Source organism: Heptranchias perlo, chromosome 8 (genome assembly GCF_035084215.1).
Source record: "Heptranchias perlo isolate sHepPer1 chromosome 8, sHepPer1.hap1, whole genome shotgun sequence".
In the NCBI taxonomy this organism is placed as follows: domain Eukaryota; kingdom Metazoa; phylum Chordata; class Chondrichthyes; order Hexanchiformes; family Hexanchidae; genus Heptranchias; species Heptranchias perlo.
This window is the reverse complement of record NC_090332.1, coordinates 50,917,672-50,944,518: the sequence shown is the minus strand read 5'-3', so window position 1 is coordinate 50,944,518 and position 26,847 is coordinate 50,917,672. Positions and strand designations below refer to the sequence as shown.

The 26,847-nt window shown below is 43.6% G+C and overlaps 1 protein-coding gene across 1 annotated transcript in view; it reads left to right on the top strand.

The window, feature by feature from the left end:
- The first annotated feature begins 23,346 nt into the window (after positions 1 to 23,346).
- The window catches only part of LOC137324828 (NADPH oxidase 3-like), a 92,176-nt gene continuing 88,675 nt past the window's right edge, over positions 23,347 to 26,847 (top strand). The window contains exons 1-3 of the mRNA XM_067989555.1: positions 23,347 to 23,391; positions 23,890 to 23,985; positions 24,096 to 24,206. Coding sequence (XP_067845656.1) covers positions 23,347 to 23,391; positions 23,890 to 23,985; positions 24,096 to 24,206 — 252 coding nt within the window. The remainder of the gene's footprint in view (positions 23,392 to 23,889; positions 23,986 to 24,095; positions 24,207 to 26,847) is intronic.

The window sequence follows — 26,847 nt, the reverse complement described above, 5'->3', positions numbered from 1 at the left end:
AACCAGGGGGCATAGATTTAAAGTGATTGGTAGAAGGATTAGAGCAGAAATTAGGAAAAACTTTTTCACCTAGAGGGTGGTGGGGGTCTGGAACTCACTGCCTGATAGGGTGGTAGAGGCAGAAACCCTCAACTCATTTAAAAAATACCTGGATGTGCACCTGAAGAGCCGTGACTTGCAGGGCTATGGACCAAATGCAGGAAAGTGGGATTAGGCTGGGTGGCTCGTTTCTCAGCCAGTGGGGACACGATGGGCCGAATGGCCTCCTTCTGTGCCGTAAATTTTCTATGATTCTATGAATCTATGAAAATCAGCCAAAGCTCCCACTCCCAGTTATTATCCAATGACTGCTGTTGGAAAGTGCATGTTTGTGGGTATTGAGTGAGTACAGGAGTGGGGTCAGGTGTGATTCACATTGCTCAGATTGTAACTAGAAGTTGATGCTGTTCTGTCTGGTCAAAGAACCAACAGAGCATGAAGTCTAAGTAAGGGGAGAAGAGAAACTAGCTCTGGTAATTTTCATTATGGATTTTTCAAATGAACATAATTCAATATGCTAGCATTCAAATTCAAATGTGTATAACATAAGATAAGTAGAATCACAAAATAACCCCTCTATTGTAAAAGCTGCAGTCAATATTCTTGTAGGGTACAGAACCTGCTTATGAAGGCTGCAATGGGACAGGGAATAATCTTATCTATGTTTTAGCTCTAACAATTTAAAAATTCTATCTGTATTGATGATTCACTCAGAAATGCTGGAAGCCATTTGATGCCCTTCCAAACAATGTTTCATTTGATCATATCTCCTTGTAGGCATAGTTACGATTTTGCTAAACAGAGCCCTTCTTTATGTGAATAGTACCAAGCAATGTAGCTATATCTGTTATGTCTGTAAATTTCTTTAATGAAGGAGCCAAATGTTGAACTTGCAATTATCTTTTGTAAGATTTACATTTCTAAAATATTTCAAATAAGCAACATTCATAGCCACATATCACTTTCCAAATTCCATAGAACTGCGATAATGAAAGGATTCAAGACCTTGGCATCACCAGCCCATTATTTTCACTTCCGACAGTGGGAAAGGGGGTGTTGGAGTTAGAGGGACAATTTCATTTGAAATCAGACTGAGCTGAAAACAATAATCGAGTAGGACCTAATTATAGCCTTCATGTTAAATTGCAGAGCTCTTTGGAACTTTGGCTTTCTCTTCTTCCTACGTCCGTCCCACAGTATAAGTTGCAGGAAACTAGTGCTCTAAGTTTTGCAGATGGTGAGTTCTGGTCAAGGACAGGGTGACTTGAGGTTTTCCAACTGCAATAATAGTTACAAAATTTGTGAAGATAAGTCTAGCAATAATGGAACCTTATGTGTGTTTTTCACATAAGAATATAGAGTCATAGAGTTATACAGCACGGATAGAGGCCCTTCGGCCCATCGTGTCCGCGCCGGCCATCAAGCCCTGTCTACTCTAATCCCATATTCCAATAGAGTCATGGAGATTCCAATAGAGTCATAGAGTTATAAGGAACAAAAAATAAATACAATCCATCCGACTTGTTCCATCGTCCATTTTCTGTTTGAGGATCTGGATTAAGTGTTTTTTTTTTCCTTTTCCAAAACTACATTCTTTGTTTTTTGTTGGTGAATAAGGAATTGTCCCTATTCCTTTTTGAATAGTCCTGCTGAATCAGTATTTACTGCACTAGAATTCAGTCTGTTCCAAAATCTAAACATCAGGAAGCGTCACTCGGCTTTGATGTCCCCACAAGTGAATAGTGTATTGACACAAAGGGGTCATTAAGATGATGGTGGGTGCCTAATCTCTATTATTGAGTACAGAGGCCTGAAACGTAGCCCACAACCCCCCAACCCCCCCCCCCCCCCCCCACCCCGATCCCAATGTGTCGTACCATGAAAATATTATCATGAGCTGACCTCGCATTATGGGTTGAGGTGAGCTCATTCGTGCACAGGTACATGGAGCATCTAAACAGCATCAGCCTTGCATCTCCTCTGTGGTCCATCTTCACAATAGTGCCCCCAGTTGGCCCCACTCCTACCTGTCCCAATGTAATGAGCATTTTATTCCAGTCCTCACTAAAGCCCTTTGGATCTCTGTCTCCAAAACATTAATTCAAAATCTTCATCCTGTGTAGGGATCATATTATCAGCCCCTTACTGTCTAAGGTCATCCATAAAGAATGACCACTTGAGTGAGCTTACCGTGGTCTAGTAAGAACAAGTGCGGTCCATCTTTATCACTTATAAATGGTTTAGAACTGGTACAAATCTCATCAAAAAGGTCAAGAGTAATTAGCTCTCACTTTGCTGTTATTCACAAAAATGAGTGCAGACTCACAGAGGTTTACAGAGAACATGTGTAGCCGGAGAGGAAAATTCCATGTGATTCAAATTTAAAAGGATGGTGACAATGATAAAGAAGTGAAAATAAGTGGATAAAAATTCAGAATGAAATATTGTTGAAGAATAGTCACTGTAGTAATGTAGAGAAATGCAGCAGCCAATTTGCGCAGGAGAGCCTCAGTAGGCACCTCAGTTGATTACTAGGCTCAGCCAAGGCTGATGGGGCAGACAATTAAGAAGTGGCAATCCAAATTGTAAGGTCTGCAGACAAGTGACAGAGAATCCCACCATCTGATATCTGTTTGAAAGCTGCTGAAGTTCATTTCTTCTTTAACCTCTACTCTTCGAAACAAATGCTCCAGTCTAAATTAGGCTAAACCGTCTGCAACCACATCCTGGTTGAATCTGTTAGCATCCTGGGCCTGACTGAAACTTGGCTTACTGATGGGAAACCATCCCCCTAAACCAGGGCGGCAACACAGCTACATGTTTCACCTTCCAAACAGTTCTGGTGATGGTGTGGTCCTCACCACCAAGACCCACCTCAACCTGACCCCAGACTCCACCAGAACCTTCTTTTGCTTTGAGTAACTCACTCTTTACCATCCCTCCCACCTCTATTTCAAAATCTTATTGTCTACCAACCCCCCAGGTCCTTTGGTGAGGTTCAGAAAAGAAATCACAGAGGGGATAACAGCACCTCCTACATTGCAGCAATGCTCCAGTGCTGCCCTGAAGTGTCAGCCTGGATTATGTGTTCAGGTACTGGAAAGGGACTAGAGAGGTGATCTAATCAAGGTATTTAAAAAGATAAAGGGATTCGTTAAGGTAGATACAGCAAAACTATTTTTTCTTGTGAGGGAATCCAGGACAAGGGAGCATAAATTAGAGCTAAATTATTCAGGAGTGAAAGCAGGGAGCACTTTTTCACATGAAGGGTAGTGGAAATCTAGAATTCTCTCCCCAAAAGGCTGTGGATGTTGGGTCAATTAAAAATTTCAAGACTGAAATCATTAGATTTTTGTTAGGTAAGGGTATCAAGGAATATGGAGCAAAAGCGGGCAAATGGAGTCGAGGTACAAATCAGCCATGGTGGAACAGGGTTGAGGGGCTGAATGGCCTACTCTTGTTCCTATGTTCCTAAATGCAACGTTCGGCAGTTTTGAACTGAGTTCAGTCTCTAACTCATTTAGAAATTATGATGAAAGGTCAAAATGAATCGACCTATTTTTGCTGGAAAAAAGACTAAAAGCAAACATGATACAAGTCTTTAAAATAATGAAAGGCATGAATAAGCAATCTATTTGATACAGACAATGAGCGTAGGACTCGAGAGCACAAATACATTCACAAGTCTTGGGCAAGATTACAGATTAGAAAAAAAATATATGTCCGCAGGATAGTGAACCTATGAAACAGATTCGTAGAGATGGTAATTGATTTGGGGTCCATGAACATCATTAAAAAGGAGCCATCTGAAAATTCACATTCCCTACAATTATTGTATCAGACACTTCTTCAAAAAACTCTATAGGGGTTACATTGGGCTGAGTAGCGCCCATTTTTCAGGCACCACGCAGTCTCCTAAGGCTCCAAAATGGCGGGCAAAAAATGCGCGCACACTTCCGACCAGAAGTGTGCCGCCCGCCATATTGGGAAAGGACAAACAAGGGATGTCCTTTACCCATGCCTGAAGCAGACATGAGGCTATTTGCATATGCAAATAGGGAGCCTAACGCCTGCTTCAGGTCCCTGCTGCAACTTTGGTATGCCCTGAGGCAGCTAGGGCCAGCACTGATGGCCTGGGGAAAACCAACCCTAAATATCACATAAATAAAAAAAAGATAAGTACTCACCCCGCTCAGTATCCTGATCGCTGCTGCCTCTGGTCCCGAGATCCCTGACCTCCGACAACCAGGCCCTTGATCTTCCTCCCCAACCCCTGGCCCCAACAACCACGACCCTAATCTTCCCGACCCTGACAACCAGGCCCCCGATCTTCCTCCTCGACCCCCTCAATCAGGCCCCCGATCTTCCTCCCCAACCCCCTCAACCAGGCCCCCGATCTTCCTCCCCAACCCCCTCAAGCAGGCCCCCAATCTTCCTCCCCGATCCCCTCAACCAGGCCCCCGATCTTCCTCCCCGATCCCCTCAATCAGGCCCCCGATCTTCCTCCCCAACCCCCTCAACCAGGCCCCCGATCTTCCTCCTCGACCCCCTCAATCAGGCCCCCGATCTTCCTCCCCGACCCCCTCAACCAGGCCCCCAATCTTCCTCCCCGATCCCCTCAACCAGGCCCCCGATCTTCCTCCCCGATCCCCTCAACCAGGCCCCCGATCTTCCTCCCCGATCCCCTCAACCAGGCCCCCGATCTTCCTCCTCGACCCCCGACATCAGTTCCGAGGCCCCCAATCCACTTACCTGTGCAGCCTCCTCCTGCAGCGCCATCTTCATTATGATGAGGTCTGAGGCCCAATATCCAGGGCTCCTCGAAGCTCACCATTTGTGGGCAAGGGAATAACGCTGCACTGGGGTGGCACCCAAAAGTGGGCGCTCCCGAATTGAACCCGGTATTAGTCAAACACTTGCCTTTAACAAATCCATGCTGGCTGTCCTTGATTAACTCTTCTATTTCTAAATGCTACCTATTTTTTTCTTGAATTATGGATTCTAACAGTTTGCCCACAACTGATATTAGAATTTTTTCAGGGAAGGTAAAGAGCCTATGTTTCTGAAAGTGGGGGATCAACGGGTGATGGTGGGGAGGGAGTAGTCCATGGTAGTATAATTCTACATGTACTCTGGATAGAGTGAGCTTGAATGGGCTTTTGATTGCTCTGGACTTTCTTACGCTCTTATAAAAATGATAAATAGCAGTGCTTCCAATACAAATCCCTGTGACAAACCACTAAAGATCAATTCCCAGCTATACAACTTCCCTTAACTGCTACTTGTTGCTCCCTTTCAACTAACAATTCTTTAATTCAGTTCAATAAATTTCCATCTAACCTATAAGCCTGAACCTTATCCATTGATCTTTAATGTGGGACATAGGAACAGGAGCAGGCCATTCAGCTCCTCGAGCCTGTTCCGCCATTTAATTAGATCATGGCTGATCAATACCTCAACTCTCTTTACCCTTTGATCCATATCCCTTGATACCCTTAGCTACTAAACATCTGTCAATCTCAGCCTTGAAAATTTCTGGGTTTTGGAGCCTGTGAGGGCCCCACCAAAGACTGCTCCACCTGCACCTGTGCAGGGGCAGATTTGGCCATCAGAAGAGGAGTAGTATTGCGGTTACTGGTTAAGGACGGGACAACAGATGAGACGTGGGAGTGCTTTGAGTGGAGCCCCCACTTCCATATACCCTTTCACCATCATCCCTCTCCTAGGCCAGGGCCACATCATTCCTACCATCCTGCTGGACAACAGTTTGCAGCACATCTGTGACACGTTCTAAAACCACAGCTAAAGTATCTGTCCGTCTGTTTAAGGCGGCAGACATGTTCCATCCAGAGTCTGCATGGCCGTTGTTATGGCCTGAATGGACTCATTTGTGAGCCATGCTTGAAGCTCAATGGAAGCTGCCATTCTCTCCATTGTAGACATTCTCGCATTTACCTGTGCCACTAATGCAGGAGGTGGACACCCCCATCCTCTCCACTATTGTGGAGATTGTATGTGACACATTTTCAAGTGCTTCGCAAAGGTGCAGCTATACCTCTATTATTCATTCTCAACGATGGCCCCCGGGCGACAGCAACTGTGTCCAGCTCAACAGAACTCGGAGAGGAGTGCGCGCCCTGACGTGGACACTCCACAGCAGCACCTGCCACCTGTGTCTGCTCGTGCATGCTTGTAAGTGGTGAATCACGAGGTGACAACCCAACTATCTGCCTAACAGGACCCACTGAAATGCCAGAATATGCGCTGGTGCATGGCTGGATGTGATGCGATAGTGCACCCTCAGAGAAATGGAGCTCCTCTGAGAAATCGCCCTCTTCCAGAGCGTGTGCCTTCTCATCAATACTTGAAGGCCCTGGAAGAGAACATAAAGCATTATTAACAATCATCACAGGAGTTAGTTTACAATGAGCATACTGAGATGTGCAACAGGTCAATCATTGATAACATCAAGTCATGATGCGTGTGAGGGATGTCAAAGTTCTGTCACCAGCCGTTTGCGGGTTGCCAGTCTTGCCATCTCCGTGGCCAGGCAATCAACCATGCGGCTGAGCTCCAAAGCCTACTTCTCTGCCTGTCATAGAATCATGAAATCATAGAAAGATTACAGCATGGAAGGAGGCCATTCAGCCCATCAAGTCCGTGTCAGCTCTATGCAAGAGCAATCCAGCTAGTCCCACTCCTCCGCCCTATCCCCGTAGCCCTGCAAATTTATTCCTTTCAAGTACTAATCCAATTCCCTTTTGAAAGCCACGATTGAATCTGTCTCCACCACCCCCTCAGGCAGTGCATTCCAGATCCTAACCACTCACTGTGTAAAAACATTTTTCCTCATGTCACCTTTAGTTCTTTTGCCAATCGCCTTAAATCTATGTCCTCTGGCTCTTGACCCTTCTGCCAATGGGAGCAGTTTCTCTCTATCTATTCTGTCTAGACCCTTCATGATTTTAAATACCTCTATCAAATCTCCTCTCAATCTTCTCTGTTCCAAGGAGAACAACCCCAGCTTCTCCAGTCTATCCGCATAACTAAAGTCCCTCATCCCTGGAATCATTCTAGTAAATCTTTTCTGCACCCTCTCTAAGGCCTTCACATCTTTCCTAAAGTGCGATGCCCAGAACTGGACACAATACTCCAGTTGTGGTCGAACCAGTGTTTTATAATGGTTCATCATGACTTCCTTATTTTTGCACTCTATGCCTCTATTTATAAAGCCTAGGATCCTGTATGCTTTTTTAACCGCTTTCCCAACCTGTCCTGCCAATTTCAATGATTTGTGCACATATACCCCCAGATCTCTCTGTCCCTGTACTCTCTTTCAGAATTGTGCCCTCTGGTTTATATTGCCTCTCCTCGTTCTTCCTACTGAAATGTATCACTTCGCATTTTCCTACATTAAATTTCATCTGCCACATGTCCGCCCATTCCACCAGCCTGTCTATATCCTCTTGAAGTTTATCACTATCCTCCTCACTGTTCACTACATTTCCAAGTTTTGTGGCATCTGCAAATTTGGAAATTGTGCCCTGTAAACCCAAGTCCAAGTCATTAATATATATCAAGAAAAGCAGTGGTCCTAGTAATGATCCCTGGGGAACACCACTGTACACCTCCCTCCAGTCCAAAAAACAACCATTCACCATTACTCTCTGCTTCCTGTTACTTAGCCAATTTTGTATCCGTGCTGCTATTGCCCCCTTTATTCCATGGGCTTCAATCTTGATGACAATCCTATTATGCGGCACTTTATCAACTGCCTTTTGAAAGTCCATATACACCACATCAACCGCATTGCCCTGATCGACCCTCTCTGTTACCTCATCAAAAATCTCTATCAAGTTCGTTAAACACGAATTGCCTTTAACAAACCCATGCTGGCTTTCCTAATCAATCCATACTTGTCCAAGTGACTGCTAATTCTGTCCCGGATTATCGTTTCTAAAAGTTTCCACACCACCGAGGTTAAACTGACTGGCCTGTAGTTGCTGGGTTTATACTTACACCCTTTTTTGAACAAGGGTTTAACATTTGCAATTCTCCAGTCCTCTGGCACCACCCCCGTATCTAAGGATGTCTGGAAGATTATGGCCAGTACCGCTTCAATTTCCACCCTTACTAAGTCCAGCAATGCCTCCTTCCCCATTGGGCTGGAAACGTACTGGTCAAGAAAGTTCTCCTGAACGCACTTCAAAAATTCCTCCCCCTCTTTGCCCCTTATATTGTTACTATCCCAGTCTACATTAGGATAGTTGAAGTCCCCTGTTATCACTGCTCTATGGCTTTTGCACCTCTAATTTCCCTGCAAATTTGCTCCTCTATCTCCTTCCCAGCACCTCTATTGTTTCTTAACTCTAACTCGATAGATTCTGTCCTTGACCTCTCCAGGACATCCTCTCTCTTCAGCACTGTAATATTCTCCTTAATCAATATTGCCACCGTTCCCCGCCCCCCCCCCCCCCCCCACCTCCCCCACCGGCCTCCTTTTTTCCCTTCCCTATCTTTCCTGAACACTTTGTAACCAGGAATATTTAGTACCCAATCCTGCCCTTTTTTGAGCCAGGTCTCCGTTATCGCCACAACATCATATTCCCATGTGGTTATTTGCGCCTGCAGCTCTCCAACCTTTTTTAACTCGCTTTGTGCGTTTACACACATGCACTGTAAACCTAAGTTAGACTTTTTTGTACTCTCTCTTAGTCTGGTCCCATCTACTACTGTACTATTTCTTGCTCTAGTGCTATCTTTCTCTTCCAAATATTTGTGCACCTTGTTCCTCCTTTCCTATGCTACATCCTGGTGCTCATCCCCCAGCCAAATTAGTTTAAACCCCCTCCAGGGGCACTATTTGTGGTGGCCTCCTCCAGTCCTACTCCTCTCCAGTGCATTTTACGCTCTGTCCTACAAGGGGAGAAAGAATAGACGTGTGAGTGAGTGAGGATGGATGCATTGCTTCGGGTGAGGCTGCCAATGAAAGAGATGCATCAGAGGGCAAGTATCAGGCAGATTGATCACATTGCACCAGGATTGGGGTGATTGGGAGTGGTGGGTTCACAAATGGGGAGGTGAGTAAGTGCACAGAAAGTGAAGGTAAGTTGATAATGAGACTTAAGTGGGTGTGAGGAGTGATGTGATGGAGTAGGCTTGGCAAGACAGAGTGTGAGGGGGTGTAATGTACACCACAGGATGCAGGTGAATCAGTAACTGTACTCACTTTTCCTGACCTGGTTAGGTCATTAAAGCGCTTCTTGCACTGTACCCACGACCTTGCCACGGTGGTCCTGCTGCTCAGCTCCTCTGCCATCCTGAGCTGAGGCAGGGTGCTTCCTCCAATCAGTCAGGTACAATATCTCCCTCCTGTTCCTCACACCAGCCAGTAGCAACTCAAGAGAGGAGTTGTTAAAGCAGGGTGCTGCCTTACTCCTTTGGTGCTGCATCTCTGCACATTTCTCTTTTCTCCCTCAAAATCCATGGTTGTAATGGCCCTTTAAATACTCCAGTTCACAGCACATCATTCGGATGTGCAGTACACCCATTGCGCAGCTTAGAGACATGAAACCCGGAAGTTACATTATGGGCCTTCAACTTAGTCACAATCGCTTGAGCCAACGCATGGAAAATTTTTCCGGATTTCCCACGGGACTGTTCAACTCCCCCGTTGAGTTTCCGCTGCCATGTTAAAATTATGTCTCAAGTCTCTCTGTTCCTGCAACCCTTTTAAAATTGTACCATTTAATTTATATTGTCTTTCCCCATTTTTCTTTCCAAAATGCATCACTTCACACTTATCTGCATTTAATTTCATCTGCCATGTGTCTGCCCATTTTACCAGTCTGTCGATTACTCCCTGAAGTCTGCTACTATCCTCCTCACTGTTTATTACATTTCCAAGTTTTGTGTCATCTGCAAACTTTGAAATTATGTCCCCTATACCCAAGTCCAGGTCATTGGTATATATCAAAAAGAGCAGTGCTCCCAATCCCGACCCCTGGGGGATACCACTGTATACTTCCCTTCAGTCTGATAAAAAACATTCACCACTACTCTCAGCTTTCTGTCTCTTAGCCATTCTCGTATGCACTGCCCCTTTAATCCCATGGGCTTCAATTTTGCTAACAAGTCCATTATATGATACTTTATCAGACACCTTCTGAAAGCCCATTTACATAACATCAACTGCACTACCCTCATCACCCTCTCCATTATTTCATTGAAGAACTCAATCGAGTTTGTCAGACACGATTTGCCTTTAACAAATCCATGCTGGCTGTCATTTATTAATCTATTTTTTGCCAAGTGACAAATAATTTTGTCCCAGATTATGATCTCTAGGAATTTTCCCACCTAACTGGCTGACTGGCCTCTAGTTTCCTGATTTATCTCTCTCCCCTTTTTTGAACAGGGGTGTAACATTTGCAATACTCCATTCCTTTGGTACCACTCCCATATCCAAGGAGGATTGAAAGATTGTGACCAAAGCCTCCTCTATTTCCACCCCTCACCAACCTAAGATGCATCCTATCTGGACCAGATGACTTTTCTACTTTGAACACTGCCAGCCAGTTTAAGTACCTCCTCTGTAACATTGCCTGTCTCCACCCCTGCCCTAGCTCATCTGCTGCTGAAACCCTCATCCATACCTTTGTTACCTCTAGACCCGACTACTCCAATGCTCTACTGGCTGGCCTCCCATCTTCCACTCTCCATAAACTTGAGCTCATCTGCTCTGCTGCTCTGTTGCCCATATCCTAACTCACACCAAGTCCCATTCTGCCATCACTCCAGTGCTCGCTGACCCACATTGACTCCCGGTCCAGGAATGCTTTGCTTTTAAAATTCTCATCCTTGTTTTCAAATCCCTCCATGGCCTCTCCTCTCCCTATCTTTGTAACCTCCTCCAGCCCTACAACCCTCCGAGATCTTTGTGCTCCTCCAATTCTTGCCTCTTGCGCATTCCCGATTTTAAATACTCCACCATTGGCGGCCGTGCCTTCAGCTACCCTGGCCCTAAGCTCTGGAATTCCCTCCCTAAACCTCTCCGCCTCCCTCTCCTCCTTTAAGAAGTTCCTTAAAACCTACCTTTTTGACCAAGCTTTTGGTCACCTGTCCTAATATCTCCTTAATAAAAACAGAGAATGCTGGATAAGCTCAGCAAGTCAGGCAGCATCTGTGGAGATAGAAACCGAGTTAATGTTTCAGGTTGAAGACCTTTTATCAGAACTGGAAGATGTTAAAAGAGTTAAAGTTTTTGAGCAAGTACAGAGCCAGGGCAAGGGGGGAGGGAGGGGGGAGAGGAGAGGGGAGCAAAGAACAAAACAGAAGGTCTGTGATAGGGTATCGGGCATGAGTGATTAAATGACACTCCTACTCTGAGCTCTCTGTCCTCGGCTTCTTACACTGTTCGAATGAAGATCAACGGAAGCTCGAGGAACAGCCCCTCATCTTTTGATATGGCACTTTACAACCTTCCGGACTCAACATTGATTTCAATAACTTCAGGTCATAACCACTGCTCCCATTTTTTGGTCAGCTGGTGCAGTTAATGGTTCTGCTGCTGCCATTTACAGCTACTCCTGATCAATCTTCTGTTTCTTTGCCTGTCCCATTACCACTTTCCTTGCCTTGCACCATCATCCCTTTTGTCATTTAATCACTCCAGCCCTCTACCCTATCACAGACCTTGCCTTTATTTTCTTTCCTCCCCACCCCCATCTGTGCAGATGCCACCAGAAGAGGCAGGCCTACATCAGTCACCAGAATTCATGCCAGTTCTCCTTCTACAGGCCCCAACACCAAGTGGACTGCATGATGGGCCAGGATCATATCCTGGCAGAGTGGGCCCACAAGTGTCTGAAATGTCGGTTATCTAACGGCAATGATCAACTCCTGTTAGGAAAGTGGCAAATTTAAAACTCAGCTCCATCCATCATTTAAAAAAAAACTAAACCTCTTTGGCCTGCTCAGTGGCCCCACTGACATTGCAGCAAGGTACCATAGCAACATCCCTCCCCTTGCTGAGGTGGGAACCCCAATTGTGTGAAAATGGCCCAAATTATTCAAAACAATTCTGACCCCTGGATTTTGGACTGGATCAGGGATGCACCCATGAGGCGGATGGAAGTTTCGCCCCATCCCTAATCCACCCCAGGAGCCTGCCCAGGAATTTCCAGGCTAGAATTTATTTAGCAAAAGGTTGTGGAATAAATTGCCAATGCTGGTGGTCAAATTTTAAGGGATTTCAAAGTTCTTGGCATCTGAAGGAATTCATGGTTATTACATTTTGTAAATGATGGAGAGATATCTCATAAGCAAAAAGGGAATAATTGGATGGGCAGCTAGTTGGACTGATCATCTTCTCTTGTCTGTCTTGCTGTATTGCTGCGATAATTATGTCAAGGCTATAGTACCTCAACTACAGAAAGACTTTTAAAAAATAATGTATGACATTTCAGTTAATAAATAGCATGTTTAATAAAGATGTTGAATTTCAGTATACCTGTAAATCCAGAACTATAACCAGTTTGATAGCATTGTGTAACATGCATTATTAATGTTTAATAAACACTGGTTATAAAAACTTTCAAACTGCATTGTAAATGGCCATTACATTGCTATAATTTATAAAACAAATTGAATTCCACTGATGTCCTCAGCCATTATGGGAGGTTGCTAAGAGAGCTCCCAGTGTCTCTAACTCAAATCTTTGAAAATTACCCACTGTTAGAAATGCAGCATTAAAAAAGCACATCATCATTACCATTACATTTGCCTGCCAAGAGGGAAAAGGGACAGGTCATAACTTGTCAGCAAAAATAAGTAATAAGAACACAGTAATTAACCACCAGAATTCATAACAACCCACACTGCACAATATAAGTGGGTTTGTGCAGCTCCCTTCTCTCCAATGCTGTGGTGACATTAATTACCGAAATACACTAATTCAAATGAGATGTCGCTATCACCTTAACCACACATGTAAGGAATCTTACAACACCAGGTTATAGTCCAACAGTTTTATTTGAAAATCACAAGCTTTCGGAGGCTGTCTCCTTTTTTCAAATAAAACTGTTGGACTATAACCTGGTGTTGTAAGATTCCTTACATTTGTCCACCCCAGTCCATCACCGGCATCTCCACATCATATATTTTCAGCTGACACTTGATGTGATCTGCCTCCCTAGCCGGTCTATTCACCATTTCTCTAAGAACTGCTCGCGCATCTTCTAATTGTTGTCTCAAGACATCGTTTTCTCATCTTAATTCATCAATTCTACATTTCATTTGTTGCGTTTCTCCTTATTTACTCTGTCAAAACCGTTCATGATTTTGAATATCTCTATTAAATCTCCCCTTAACCTTCTCTGTTCTAAGGAGAACAACCCCAGCTTCTCCAGTCTCTCCATGTAGCTGAAGTCCCTCATCCCTGGCACCATTCTAGTAAATCTCTTCTGCACCCGCTCTAAGGCCTTGACATCCTTCCTAAAGTGTGGTGTTCAGAATTGAACATAATACTCCAGCTGAGGCCAAACCAGTGTTTTATCAAGATTTAGCATAACTTCCTTGCTTTTCTACTCTATGCCTCTATTAATAAAGCCCAGGTCCCCAGCCTTCTCAACTTGTCTTGCCACCTTCAACGATTTGTGTACATACACCCCCAGGTCTCTGTGTTCCTGCACTCCCTTTAAAATTGTACCATTTAGTTTATATTACCTCTCCTCATTCTTCCTACCAAAATACATCACTTCACAATTCTCTGCATTACATGTTATCTGCTATGTGTCTGCCCATTTCACCAGTCTGTCTATGTTTTCCTGAAGTCTGTTACTATCTTCCACATTGTTTACTACATTTCCGAATTTCGTGTCATCTGCAAACTTTGAAATTATACCCTCTACCACCAAGTCCAGGTCATTAATATATATCAAAAAGAGCTGTGGTCCTAATCCTGACCCCTGGGGAACAGCACTGTATACTTCCCTCCAGTCTGAAACCGTTCACCACTATTCTCTGCTTTCTGTCCCCTTGCCAATTTTGTATCCAATCTCCACTGTTTCTTTAACTCCCATGGGCTTTAATTTTGCTAATAAGTCTATTAAGTGGTAATTTGTCAAATGCCTTCTGTAAGTCCATATATACAACAACAGCATTACCCTCATCAACCCTCTCCGTTACTTCATCAAAGAACTCAAGCAAGTTAGTCAAACACGATTTTCTTTTAACAAATCCGTGCTGACTTTCATTTATTAGTCCATACTTTTCCAAGTGCCAGTTCATTTTGTCCTGGATTATTATCTCCAAAACTTTCCCCACCACCGACGTTAGGCTGACTGGCCTCTAATTGTTGGGTTTGTCACTCTCCCCTTTTTTGAACAGGGGTGTAACATTTGCAACCCTCCAGTCCTCTAGCACTATTCCCATATCTAAGGAGGATCGGAAGTTAGCGGCCAGAGCCTCCGTAGTTTTCACCCTTACTTCCCTCAGTAACCTTGGATGCATCCCATCTAGACCAAGTGACTTTTCTACTTTGAGTACTGCCAATCTTTTAAGTACCTCCTTTTTACCTATTTTTATCCTATCCAATTTTGCTACTACCTCCTCCTTTACTGCTACAATGGCAGCACCCTCTTCTCTAGTGAAGACCGATGTGAAGTATTCATTTAGTACCTCAGCCACGCCCTCTGCCTTCACAAGAAGATCTCCTTTTATGTCCCAAGTCAGTCCCATATAACATTATACCAGGAGAGGGCACCAGTACATTTCACAACCGCAGTGTCATTCGTTATAACCACAACCTAGCTCAGCTGCACGACAATTTTTGCTGATAATCCCAAATCTTTGAAAAATGAGAGGAATATAATTTCAAGAAATGTCCTCATTAAATTTAAACAGCCTCTGTGACCTATTCTGTTAAATTATAAACAACAACAACTGCCTTTATATACTACCTTTAATGTAGAAAAGCATCCCACGGGGTGCTTCACAGAGGAGTATTCAGCAAAAAATAGATGCCGAGCCAAAGAAGAAGATTTTAGGAGGGGTGACCAAAAGCTTGGTCAAAAAGGTGGGTTTTAAGGAGGATCTTAAAGGAGGGGAGAGTGCTGGAGAAGTGGAGAACATCAGGGCGGGAATTCCAGAGTGTGGGACCTAGGTGCCTGAAGGCAGGGCCACTAATGGTGGAGTGAATGGAGGTAGGTATGCTCAAGAGAACAGTCAGAAGAAAAGAAAATTCTGGGGGAAGGGTGTTGTAGGGCTGGATGAAGTTTTTTTAAATTCATTTATGGGATGTGGATGTCACTGGCAAGGCCAGCATTTGTTGCCCATCCCTAAGAGAAGGTGGTGGTGAGCCACCTTCTTGAACCGCTGCAGTCCATGTGGTGAAGGTTCTCCCATAGTGCTGTTAGGTAGGGAGTTCCAGGATTTTGACCCAGCGTCGATGAAGGAACAGCGATATATTTCCAAGTCAGGATGCTGTGTGACTTGGAGGGGAACGTGCAAGTGATGGTGTTCCCATGTGCCTGTTGCCCTTGTCCTTCTAAATGGTAGAGGTCATGGGTTTGGGAGGGTGCTATCGAAGAAGCCTAGGCGACTTGCTGCAGTGCATCTTGTAGATGGTACACACTGTAGCCACGGTGCACTGGTGGTGGATGGTGTGCCAATCAAGTGGGCTGCTTTGTCCTGGATGGTGTCGAGCTTCTTGAGTGTTGTTGGAGCTGCACTCACCCAGCAAGTGGAGAGTATTCCATCACACTCCTGACTTGTGCCTTGTAGATGGTGGAAAGGTTTTGGGGAGTCAGGAGGTGAGTTACTCGCCGCAGAATACCCAGCCCCTGACCTGCTCTTGTAGCCACAGTATTTATATGGCTGGTCCAGTTTAGCTTCTGGTCAATGGTGACCCCAGGATGTTGATGATGGAGGATTTGGCGATGGTAATCACCTGACGAAGGAGAAAGCCTCCGAAAGCTTGTGATTTTCAAATAAAACTGTTGGACTATAACCTGGTGTTGTAAGATTCCTTACATTTGTACACCCCAATCCATCACCGGCATCTCCACATCATCGCAGTTTTGTTTAACATCAAATAATACTTCACAGTGAGCACTGTAGTGCTATGTAAGACTTTACCACTATTTATGCACAGTGCATTAAGGATCGAGGACAGAATCATACAGAGACCTGTTGAAGGGATTTTATTGCTTTTGATTAGACTTTGCAAGTTACTGGTACATCACGCACAAGAAGTGAGCATCCCTCAAATATTAAAGCTTTCTGCTTCTGTGCAGTTTTAGCCATAACTGGCTTCATGAGGTTTCCTATAGAGACTTATGAATAAAATGACATAATCTGCAATAATTGTAAATTCCGCAAATACATGAAGGTAGCAATTCCTTGAACTAGTAATGGATAGCTGTAACTATAGTTCAATTTAATTCTCCATTTTCAACAGATAGTATCTACTCTGATCAAAAAATATCAACCAATACTTTCAATTATCACAGTAAATACTTTTGTTTAGCAGGAAAAATAATATAAAGGAGGGGCTGAAATGGCATTACAAACTGTGAGAACAAGAGTTCAGAAAGAGCTATGTCTCATTCAAGCCAGGTTATAATCCTATGTAATAGATCATTTTCCATTTATTATTGGGTGAGAGAAGACCAAAACCAATTATTGGAGCAGGTTCAGCAGCCATTCTTGGTTTTGCAGTTTGTTTCATTTTAATTTTAAATTAGTAGGTTTTGATTATTTGAGGGAACTGAGTTTTATGTTTTCAAGCAAGTCGTAGGGCTGGAAATTCGGCCGCCTAGCGCCCATTGATTCGGTGCTGCACAGCCTCTCGACATGCCAAAATAGCGTCTTGGCTGCACACGCACATCTCCAGCGTGACGTGCGTCGGATGTCATCTTGGTATAGGTATTAGCAAATGCGCAAAGAGCGTACGCCAGAAGCATGTAAAGTAAAGAGAAAATGCATAAAATTAGTGCGCAATGCTGATTTAAAGCTATAGACACCATTTGGGAAATTAACGTTCAACTCAACGCACAGTCTTAACCACGACCATCTGAACATGTCTTAGGGTGCCTGGAGGACTGTTACCAGCGATATTTAAAGGGACCATGCAGGATTTACAGGTTAGTGGTTGGATTATTGCTTCTGGCTGCCGATACAGTTGGAACTGTTTTTGGAGATCTCCTAGACTTGAATACTAGGACGCGGGGAAATAACCTAACATTTAGCACAGGACATGCAGGAGTGAAGTTAGGAAACGCTGCTACATGCAAAAGGTGGGAGAAGTTTGGAACACTCTTCTGCAAACAACAGCTGATGCTACCTCAATTGTGAATGCTAAATCTGAGATTGATAGATTTCTGTGAACCAAGGGCATTAAGGGATAAGGGGCTAAGGCAAGTATATGGAGTTAGGTCACAGGTCCGCCATGATCTCATTGAATGATGGAACTGGCTCGAGGCCTAAATGCCACTGCCACTTGCTGCCTCCTGTTATGTGCCATTTTCTCCTGCAAGCAAGTGGGATGTGTGTCTGGGCGATGTGCCTGTCATGGTTGAATAGCTGCCGGTGTGTGTGTGTGTGTGTGTGTGTGTGTGTGTGTGTGGCCTGTGAGTTTTGGGTGGGCAGCTTGCAACAATGGTAATGTGTAATGTGTGAGGGTGAGAGGAAGCATCTGATTGGAAGAGTTGAGTACTGATGGAAAGAATTTGTTGGTATGTGGGTGATGGGGGGTGTAGTGCACAGTGCAGTGGATGCGGCTAGTGGTGCAGTTGGTAGGAGATGCCACTTGACAGTTGACCTCACTCACCTTGACCACTGGTGTCAAAGCATTGAACTTCTTCCTGCACTTGGCATTGACTTCGTCCCCCGCTGCCTCCCACTGTTTTTAGGACGTATGTCTGGAAGGCATCATGCCACCCACCCCACCTCTGCAGATATAGGATGCCCCTCCTGTCCACCTCTTGCACCAAGGCCTCTAGTGCATCAGCAGAGAAACTTGGTGCATGCACTCTCACAGGCCTGGTACAAGCTCAAATCGGCAGATTGGTGAGGTCTGGCATGCAGATTGGAGGATGTAGGATTTAGTAGTGTGCAACCTTTATTCAATGTTTTAACATAACTCACCAGTTTGTAAACATAAGGACGGGACCTGCATCTGTGTTTTACATGTGTGATGTCTGATCTCCGTTCAGACTCCGTGCAGACAGCAGACTGTTATTTTCAGCAAATAACAGGTACCAGCTACCTTTAAGAGATTTTAAGGAACAACCTGCCTTTAAGAGATTGGGGCTCCCCCTGCTGGTGGAAAGTGAAAATTGCATTGAATCCTCGTGTCAATACTGATTTCCAACGCTGCTTGAAGGTAAGTTCACAGGCCTGACGAAAGTCTCATCCTGCCTGTGCAGGAAGCACCAGGCGCGGGTTAAAAGCGGATCGCGCTACCCGTACCCAGTTTTGGGGGTTATCCAATTGAACCTCCTCTGTGTTTTGAAGAAGCCATTACCATCAAGAAATGAAAAGTAATAATTAGGTAGGTAAGAAATGTCCTCAGGAACGTCTGGGGTAAGAAAGGAAAGCAATGCAAGAAAACAGTTCAACTTGTGATCCAGAAAACCATACAGTCTATATATGTTATGCACTTTTATTTATCTTTATCCAATACAATTATTCAAATTCATATCTGGAGAACAGACAGGCGTTTCTGCGGCCGCAAACGTGACTCCAGGATGGTATGTTGCCTCCATGGTGCTAGGGTCAAGGATGTCACGGAGCGGCTGCAGGGCATTCTGGAGGGGGAGGGTGAACAGCCAGTAGTCGTGATCCATATTGGTATCAATGACATAGGTAAAAAAAGGGATGAGGTCCTGCAAGGTGAATTTAAGAAGTTAGGAGATAAATTAAAAAGCAGGACCTCAAAGGTAGTGATCTCAGGATTACTACCAGTGCCACGTGCTAGTGAGTATAGGAACAGGAGAATAGACAGGATGAATGCGTGGCTGCAGGGATGGTGTAGGAGGGAGGGATTTCGATTCCTGGGACATTGGGACCAGTTCTGGGGAAGGTGCGACCTGTACAAGCGGGACGGGTTACACCCGAGCAGGACTGGGACCAATGTCCTCGCGGGGGTGTTTGCTAGTGCTGTTGGGGAAGGTTTAAACTAGAGTGGCAGGGGGATGGGAACCTGAGCGGGGAGTCAGAAGGGAGTAAAGTTGAAAGCAGCAACAAAGGGGAAGACCCAGGAGAAATTTACAATACAAATAGTACAAACAGTTGTTCAAGAACAAGTGAAAGGGAAAAGCGTAGAGCAGCGGAAAGAAGGTGTACTTTAGGCACGACAGATAAAGTGAAAACTAGAAGGTGTAAGGCGATTAACCCAGCATCAAAGCTGAAGGTCAGGCTAGGGTGTGTGGCCCAACTAAGAGTTCTATATACAAATGCACAGAGTATAAGGAATAAATTAAATGAACTACAGGTTCAAATTCAAATTGGAGGGTATGACATGATAGCTATTACTGAGACATGGCTGCAGGATGGTCAGGATTGGGAATTAAATATACCGGGTTATAAGGTCTACAGGAGAGATAGGGAAAATGGAAGAGGGGGAGGAGTAGCCTTAGTGATTAGGCAGCAACTGTCAGAAAGGTAGTGAATTTCTTGAGTGTGTCCAGGATAGTTTTCTACAGCAGTATGTCCTAGAGGCAACAAGGGGGCAAGCCATACTAGATTTAGTAATGAGCAATGAACCAGATTTAGTTAACAACTTAACTGTGCACGAACATCTATCCAATAGCGATCATAACATGATCGAGTTCACTGTAGTGTTTGAAAGAGAAAAAAGTGAATCAGCTGCGAAAATTCTAGACTTGGGTAAGGCAGACTTCAATGGGATGGGACAGACACTGTCCACAGTAAACTGGGCAAATCTGTTAATGGGTAAAACGACTGATGATCATTGGGAAATGTTTAAAGAAACATTTAACGTGATACAGAATCGGTTTATACCCCTGAGGGGCAAGAACTCTACTTGCCAAAAAAAAAGCCATGGACAACTAAAGAGGTAAGGGACAGTATAAGACATAAGGAAAGGACATACAAAAAGGCAAAAAATGGCACAGGTCCTGGTGAATGGGAAAGATACAAAGATCAACAAAGGGTCACAAAACAGATAGTAAGAGCTACAAAAAGAGAGTATGAAAAGAAACTTGCAAGGGATATCAAAACCAATACGAAGAACTTTTAGTTATATTAGGAAAAAGAGGGTGGTCAGGAGCAGTGTTGGCCCCTTAAAAACTGAAAGTGGGGATATTGTCATTGACAATGGGGAAATGGCGGACATGTTGAACAATTACCTTGCGTCAGTATTTACAGTAGAAAAAGATGATAGCATGCCGGAAATCCCAAGAAAACTTATGTTGAATCGGGGACAGGGACTCAATGAAATTAAAAAAGTAAAGCAACAGTAATGAAGAAAATAATAGCACTAAAGAGTGACAAATCCCCAGGACCAGATGGTTTCCATCCCAGGGTTTTAATGGAAGTAGGTGAGCACATTGTGGATGCCCTAATTATAATCTTTCAAAGTTCTCTAGATTCAGGAACTGTCCCTCTAGATTGGAAAATTGCACATATCACTTCGCTTTTTAAGAAAGGAGAGAGAGGGAAACCGGGGAATTATAGACCAGTTAGTCTAACATCTGTTGTGGGGAAAATGCTGGAGTTTATAATTAAGGATAGGGTGACTGAACACCTCGAGAATTTTCAGTTAATCAGAGAGAGCCAGCATGGATTTGTGAAAGGTAGGTCGTGCCTGACAAACCTGATTGAATTTTTTGAAGAGGTGACTAAAGTAGTGGACAGGGGAATGTCAATGGATGTTATTTATATGGACTTCCAGAAGGCATTTGATAAGGTCCCACATAAGAGACTGTTAGCTAAGATAGAAGCCCGTGGAATTGAGGGAAAAGTACGGACTTGGTTAGGAAGTTGGCTGAGCGAAAGGCGACAGAGAGTATGGATAATGAATAGGTACTCACATTGGCAGGATGTGACTAGTGGAGTCCCGCAGGGATCTGTCTTGGGGCCTCAATTAATCACAATATTTATTAACGACTTAGATGAAGACATTAGAAAGACTCATATCTAAGTTTGCCGATGACACAAAGGTTGGTGGCATTGTAAGCAGTGTAGATGAAAACATAAAATTACAAAGTGATATTGATAGATTAGGTGCATGGGCAAAACTGTGGCAAATGGAATTCAATGTAGACAAATGTGAGGTCATCTACTTTGGACCAAAAAAGGATAGAACAGGGTACTTTCTAAATAGTAAAAAGTTAAAAACAGTGGATGTCCAAAGGGACTTCGGGGTTCAGGTACATCGATCATTGAAGTGTCATGAACAGGTGCAGAAAATAATCAATAAGGCTAATGGAATGCTGGCCTTTATATCTAGAGGACTGGAGTACAAGGGGGCAGAAGTTATGTGCAGCTATATAAAACCCTGGTTAGACTGCACCTGGAGTACTGTGAGCAGTTCTGGGCACCGCACCTTCGGAAGGACATATTGGCCTTGGAGGGAGTGCAGCGTAGGTTTACTAGAATGATACCCGGACTTCAAGGGTTCAGTTACGAGGAGAGATTACACAAATTGGGGTTGTATTCTCTGGAGTTTCGAAGGTTAAGGGGTGCTCTGATCGAAGTTTATAAGATATTAAGGGGAACGGATAGGGTGGATAGAGAGAAACTATTTCCACTGGTTGGGGATTCTAGGACTAGGGGGCACAGTCTAAAAATTAGAGCCAGACCTTTCAGGAGTGAGATTAGAAAACATTTCTACACACAAGGGGTGGTAGAAGTTTGGAACTCTCTTCCGCAAACGGCAATTGATACTAGCTCAATTGCTAAATTTAAATCTGAGATAGATAGCTTTTTGGCAACCAAAGGTATTAAGAGATATGGGCCAAAGGCAGGTATATGGAATTAGATCACAGATCAGCCATGATCTTATCAAATGGCGGAGCAGGCACGAGGGGCTGAATGGCCTACTCCTGTTCCTATGTTTCCTATGTTCCTAAAACATTATAATAAAGTACAATCACTCATCATATGACCAGCTTTTAAGAATGTATTCCCATTTTCACCACTGTTAGATGTTTGAAAAGAAAATTCTATGTTCTGTTATGAATTCAAAATCTAAAACTCAGTCACATCTTTCCTAGTGAATTCTTTTGATTATTAGTGCGAGTAATAAGGAGTACAACAATTTTCAGACCCTGTATCAACATTAACTGCTCCCAGGTCTGGCTAGATGCAAAGTCCTTCTATTTCACATTAGCAATACTTGCATTTATATTGTGCCTTCCCCAGTAAAATGTCTCAAAGTGCTTTACACAATGAATTAGTTATTTGAAGTGCAGAACTATTATTATGTATGCAAACACAGTGGCCATTCTGTCTACAAGAACAATTATTCTGTTTTTGATTGATATTCACTGGAGAGCGAGCTTCCTGCTCCTTGTCGAATGGTGCCACAGGATCTTTAACTTCCACTTGAACCGAAAGAACAGCTGGAAGGGAATTCATTTTAACTTAAATTTATCAATCAAGCATCCAGCAGATGAGACTTTGTTGTGATGAACTTTGTTCACAAACCAACTTGCAGAAGTACAGCACTGCCTCAGTACTGTGCTAGATTATCAGCCTGGATTATGCATTCATGCCCTGTTGTGAGTTCAAACCAACCTTCTAACCCAAGGATGAGAACGCTACCAACTGAGCAATGGTAGAACAGTATTCCCAACAGTATGATTTTACTACAACTTCAGAAGAGTACACCATACTGTACCAATATAATTTTTTCCATTTCCCACCCCATCCATTATTGTGGGTTGTTACGAATGATATTTGACAGTGTTGTTTTGTGGGGCTACACCAATAAGAACTAGGTTGAGACTGTCCAAGCTCATTTTGTGTAGGATTCTTACCTTTGGCTGAGAAAAAAGAGATTAGAGCGCTAACCCACTGGCATCCAGTGCCCAGACATGTCCTCTTTAAAGCTGTCCACCTTGTGGAGTTGTTGGCAATTTTAGTACTACATCTGAACGAAGATTTGAATGCTGGGCAGACAAAGACAGAACCACGATTTCCAGAATGCACCCTCAACAATGCTACACCTCAGTCACAGCCCACAGTGCTGGCACAGCCCACAGTGCTGGGTTGGTAGAAAACAAGACAGCAGTTGTAAAAGAGCAGAGATCAGATTAATACAACAGCTCTACGGGATCAATGGCAAACTGGTTTGTGAATGAAGCTCCAAAGCTCATCATATTAGTAAGTCTTATATTTAAATTGTTAATTTGTCAAATGTTCTCTTGTGTTTTTAAACATATTATTACAAATAACACTAATTATATTGCACAGCTTTTAATGTTTAATTATTTTTTCCCAAGTAGCTGCTCAGGCCTATTTGGGAAAATACATTTCTGAGAGTTCACAAAGAAACTAAACTAACTGCTTTTGTTGAGAAACCTAGTTAAATTATTGAAAAATAAATGCTACAGGCTCTACAACATGTTATAAATTATGCATACAGTTAACTTTTAATTTGCATTCGTTTACTCAGTTCAATTTGAAGCTGATGCCTAACTTACAAGCATTAAAAACATTTGAAATGTAATGCATAATTGATTTTAAAAGTTTATTTTTATTGTAAACATTTGCTACCCCTCACAATAAACCATTTAGAACAAATAAGAACATTTAGAACTCACATAAAATGCAAAGGCATTATTTTCTAGTATGTGAAATAAAAGTTTTTTTTCTTTACAGTTGTTGTGGTTGGGAATCAATACTTTTCTTTTTGGCTACACTTTCCTCCTGTATGAACGAGGGGAAGCATATATTTATACTCGTGCACTGCTTGGAGTAAGTGAGATATTATTGTTATTTAAAATATATTTTTTACATTATTAATCTGCTTTTGTGATATAATTTGGTTGCAAGCTAGAGAATATGTGTCTGATTTTTCCTATCAGTCAGCGCTGGCTTGGTCAAGAGCATCTGCGATGTGTCTCAACTTAAACTGTCTCCTGATCCTGCTGCCCATTAGTCGGAATCTGATTTCATTTTTGAGAGGATCATGCAGTGTATGTACTATTTCATCAAGGTACCCTGGGTTTACACTATTTGGGACATTTATACACCACTTTCCACATGAAAGAAGGATCAAGAAATGTTACATAATGTTTTAAATTGAGGTTTAGGTTTATCACTGTAGTGATATATATCAATTTGAGTGTGGGAACTTAGAGATGTTCCTTAGCACCAGTAAATACTTCATTAATGTTGCAACTTAAGCAAATAGATAAATCCAAACAGTACAAGTCAGTCAGTCTGAAAGGTGAGATTTGTAAGTTAGCAAGAGCTGCTGAATAATAATAGAAACAAAGAACAAAGAACATACATTGCCTTTCATGTTGTGAAACCATTGAATTACTTTTGAAGTGTTGTCCCTGTTTTATGGAGGCAAAAGTGGTAGCTATCATCCAAAGTCAAAATTATCCCCATATGTTTTAGGTGAGGGATAGATGTGGGCTAGGACCCCAGGAGTACTCCACTGCTCTTTTTTGGGAATAGTGATTGTTTACATCCAACTGAACAAGCAGGGCCTTGATTTAACATCTCAAAAGAGAGCACCTCCAACAATGCAGCACTCCCGCAGTACTACACTGAAGTATCATCTTAGATTACATGCTCAAATACCTGGGGTAGTGCTTGAACCCACAACCTTCAGCCTTGAGAGACAAGAGTGAGTCAAGCTGACACTGATTACATTAGATGGTTTCAAACATTAAGAAATCTATTCAATCTTAGATTTTGGTGAACCTGGTTCAACATAACAGCAATGCAGCAACCGTTGACCACAGTCCTTCCATATAACGATGAGATTTGTCACCCTCAAAATCTCAGTGTTTTACAAATGCCACATCCACCCACAGATGAATAGTATAACCCAGCTTGGCAGACTGTAAAGACTTGCAACATACAAAATTCTTACAGGGCTCGACAGGGTAGATGCATGGAGTACGTTTCCCCTGGCTGGGGAGTCTAGAACCAGGGACCACAATCTCAGAATAAAGGTTAGGCCATTTAGGACTGAGATGAGGAGAAATTTCTTCACTCAGAGGGTGGTGAACCTTTGGAATTCGATAGATTTCTAGATATTAAAGGCATCAAGGGATATGGGGATGGTGCAGGAAAATGGCGTTGAGATAGACGATCAGCCATGATCTTGTTGAATGGTGGAGCAGGCTCGAGGGGCCGGATGGCCTACTCCTGCTCCTATTTCTTATGTTCTTAGAATCCATCCCTAGTTCCTGGATACAGTACACTCCAAAGACATAAAGCCCATTGGATTGGAAGAAGACAGTCTTACACTATCAATCCTTTGCAACATCAACAAGATGTACTTAGCTTTTAGACATCATCTGAATAGCAAGACAAGAGGTACTGGTATTTATGTTGTGCCTCAAGCTTATGCTAGGATACAAAAATTGCTGGCAAACATTTGTCCCTCAACCAACAATGCCAAAATAGATTAACCAGTCATTTATCTCATCATAAAAACAGAAAATGCTGGAGAAGCTCAGCAAGTGAGGCAGCATCTGTGGAGAAAGAAACAGAGTTAACGTTTCAGGTCGAAGACCTTTCGTCAGAACTGGAAGATGTTAAAAGAGTTTTGAGCAAGTACAAAGCCAGGGAAAGGGGGGAGGGAGGGGCGGGGAGGAAAGAACAAAAGGGAAGGTCAGTGATAGGGTAGAGGGCTGGAGTGATTAAATGACAAAAGGGATGATGGTGCAAGGCAAGGAGGGTGGTAATGGGACAGGTAAAGAAACAAAAGATTGATCAGGAGTAGCTGTAAATGGCAGCAGCAGAACCATTACCAGCACTAGCTGATCGAAAAAATGGGAGCAGTGGTTATGATTTGAAGTTATTGAAAATCAGTGTTGAGTCCGGAAGGTTGTAAGGTGCCTAAACAAAAATTGAGCTGCTGTTCCTCGAGCTTCCGTTGAGCTTCATTAGAACAGTGTAAGAGGTCGAGGACAGAGAGGTCAGAGTGGGAGTGGGACAGGGAATTAAAATGGCAAGCGACCGGCAGGTCAGGGTCATGATTGCAGACAGAGCGGAGGTGTTCAGCAAAGCAATCATCCAATCTGCATTTGGTCTCCCCAGTGTAGAGGAGACCGCATTGTGTGCAGCGGATACAGTATACTAAATTGAAAGAAGTACAAGTAAACCGCTGTTTCACCTGGAAGGAGTGTTTGGAGCCCTGGACGGTGGGAAGGGAGGAGGTAAAGGGGCAGGTGTTGCATCTGCACTCACCTCAGCATTCGCACGGGAAGGTGCCGTGGGGAGGAGAGCAGGTGTTGGGGGTGATTGAAGAGTAGACTTGGGTGTTGTGGAGGGAGCGATCCCTTCGGAATGCTGAAAGGAGAGGGGAAGGGAAGATGTGTTTGGTGGTGGGATTGCACTGGAGGTGGCGGAAATGGAGGAGGATGATACGTTGAATGTGGAGGCTGGTGGGGTGGAAGGTGAGAACAAGGGGGACCCTATCATGGTTCTGGGAGGGAAGGGAATGGGGTGAGGGCAGAAGTGCGGGAAATAGGATGGACACGGTCGAGGGCCCTGTCAACTACAGTGGAGGGGAATCCTCGGTTGAGGAAATAGGAAGACAAATTGTCAGAACAGATGCAACAGAGATGGAGAAACTGGGAGAAGGGAATAGAG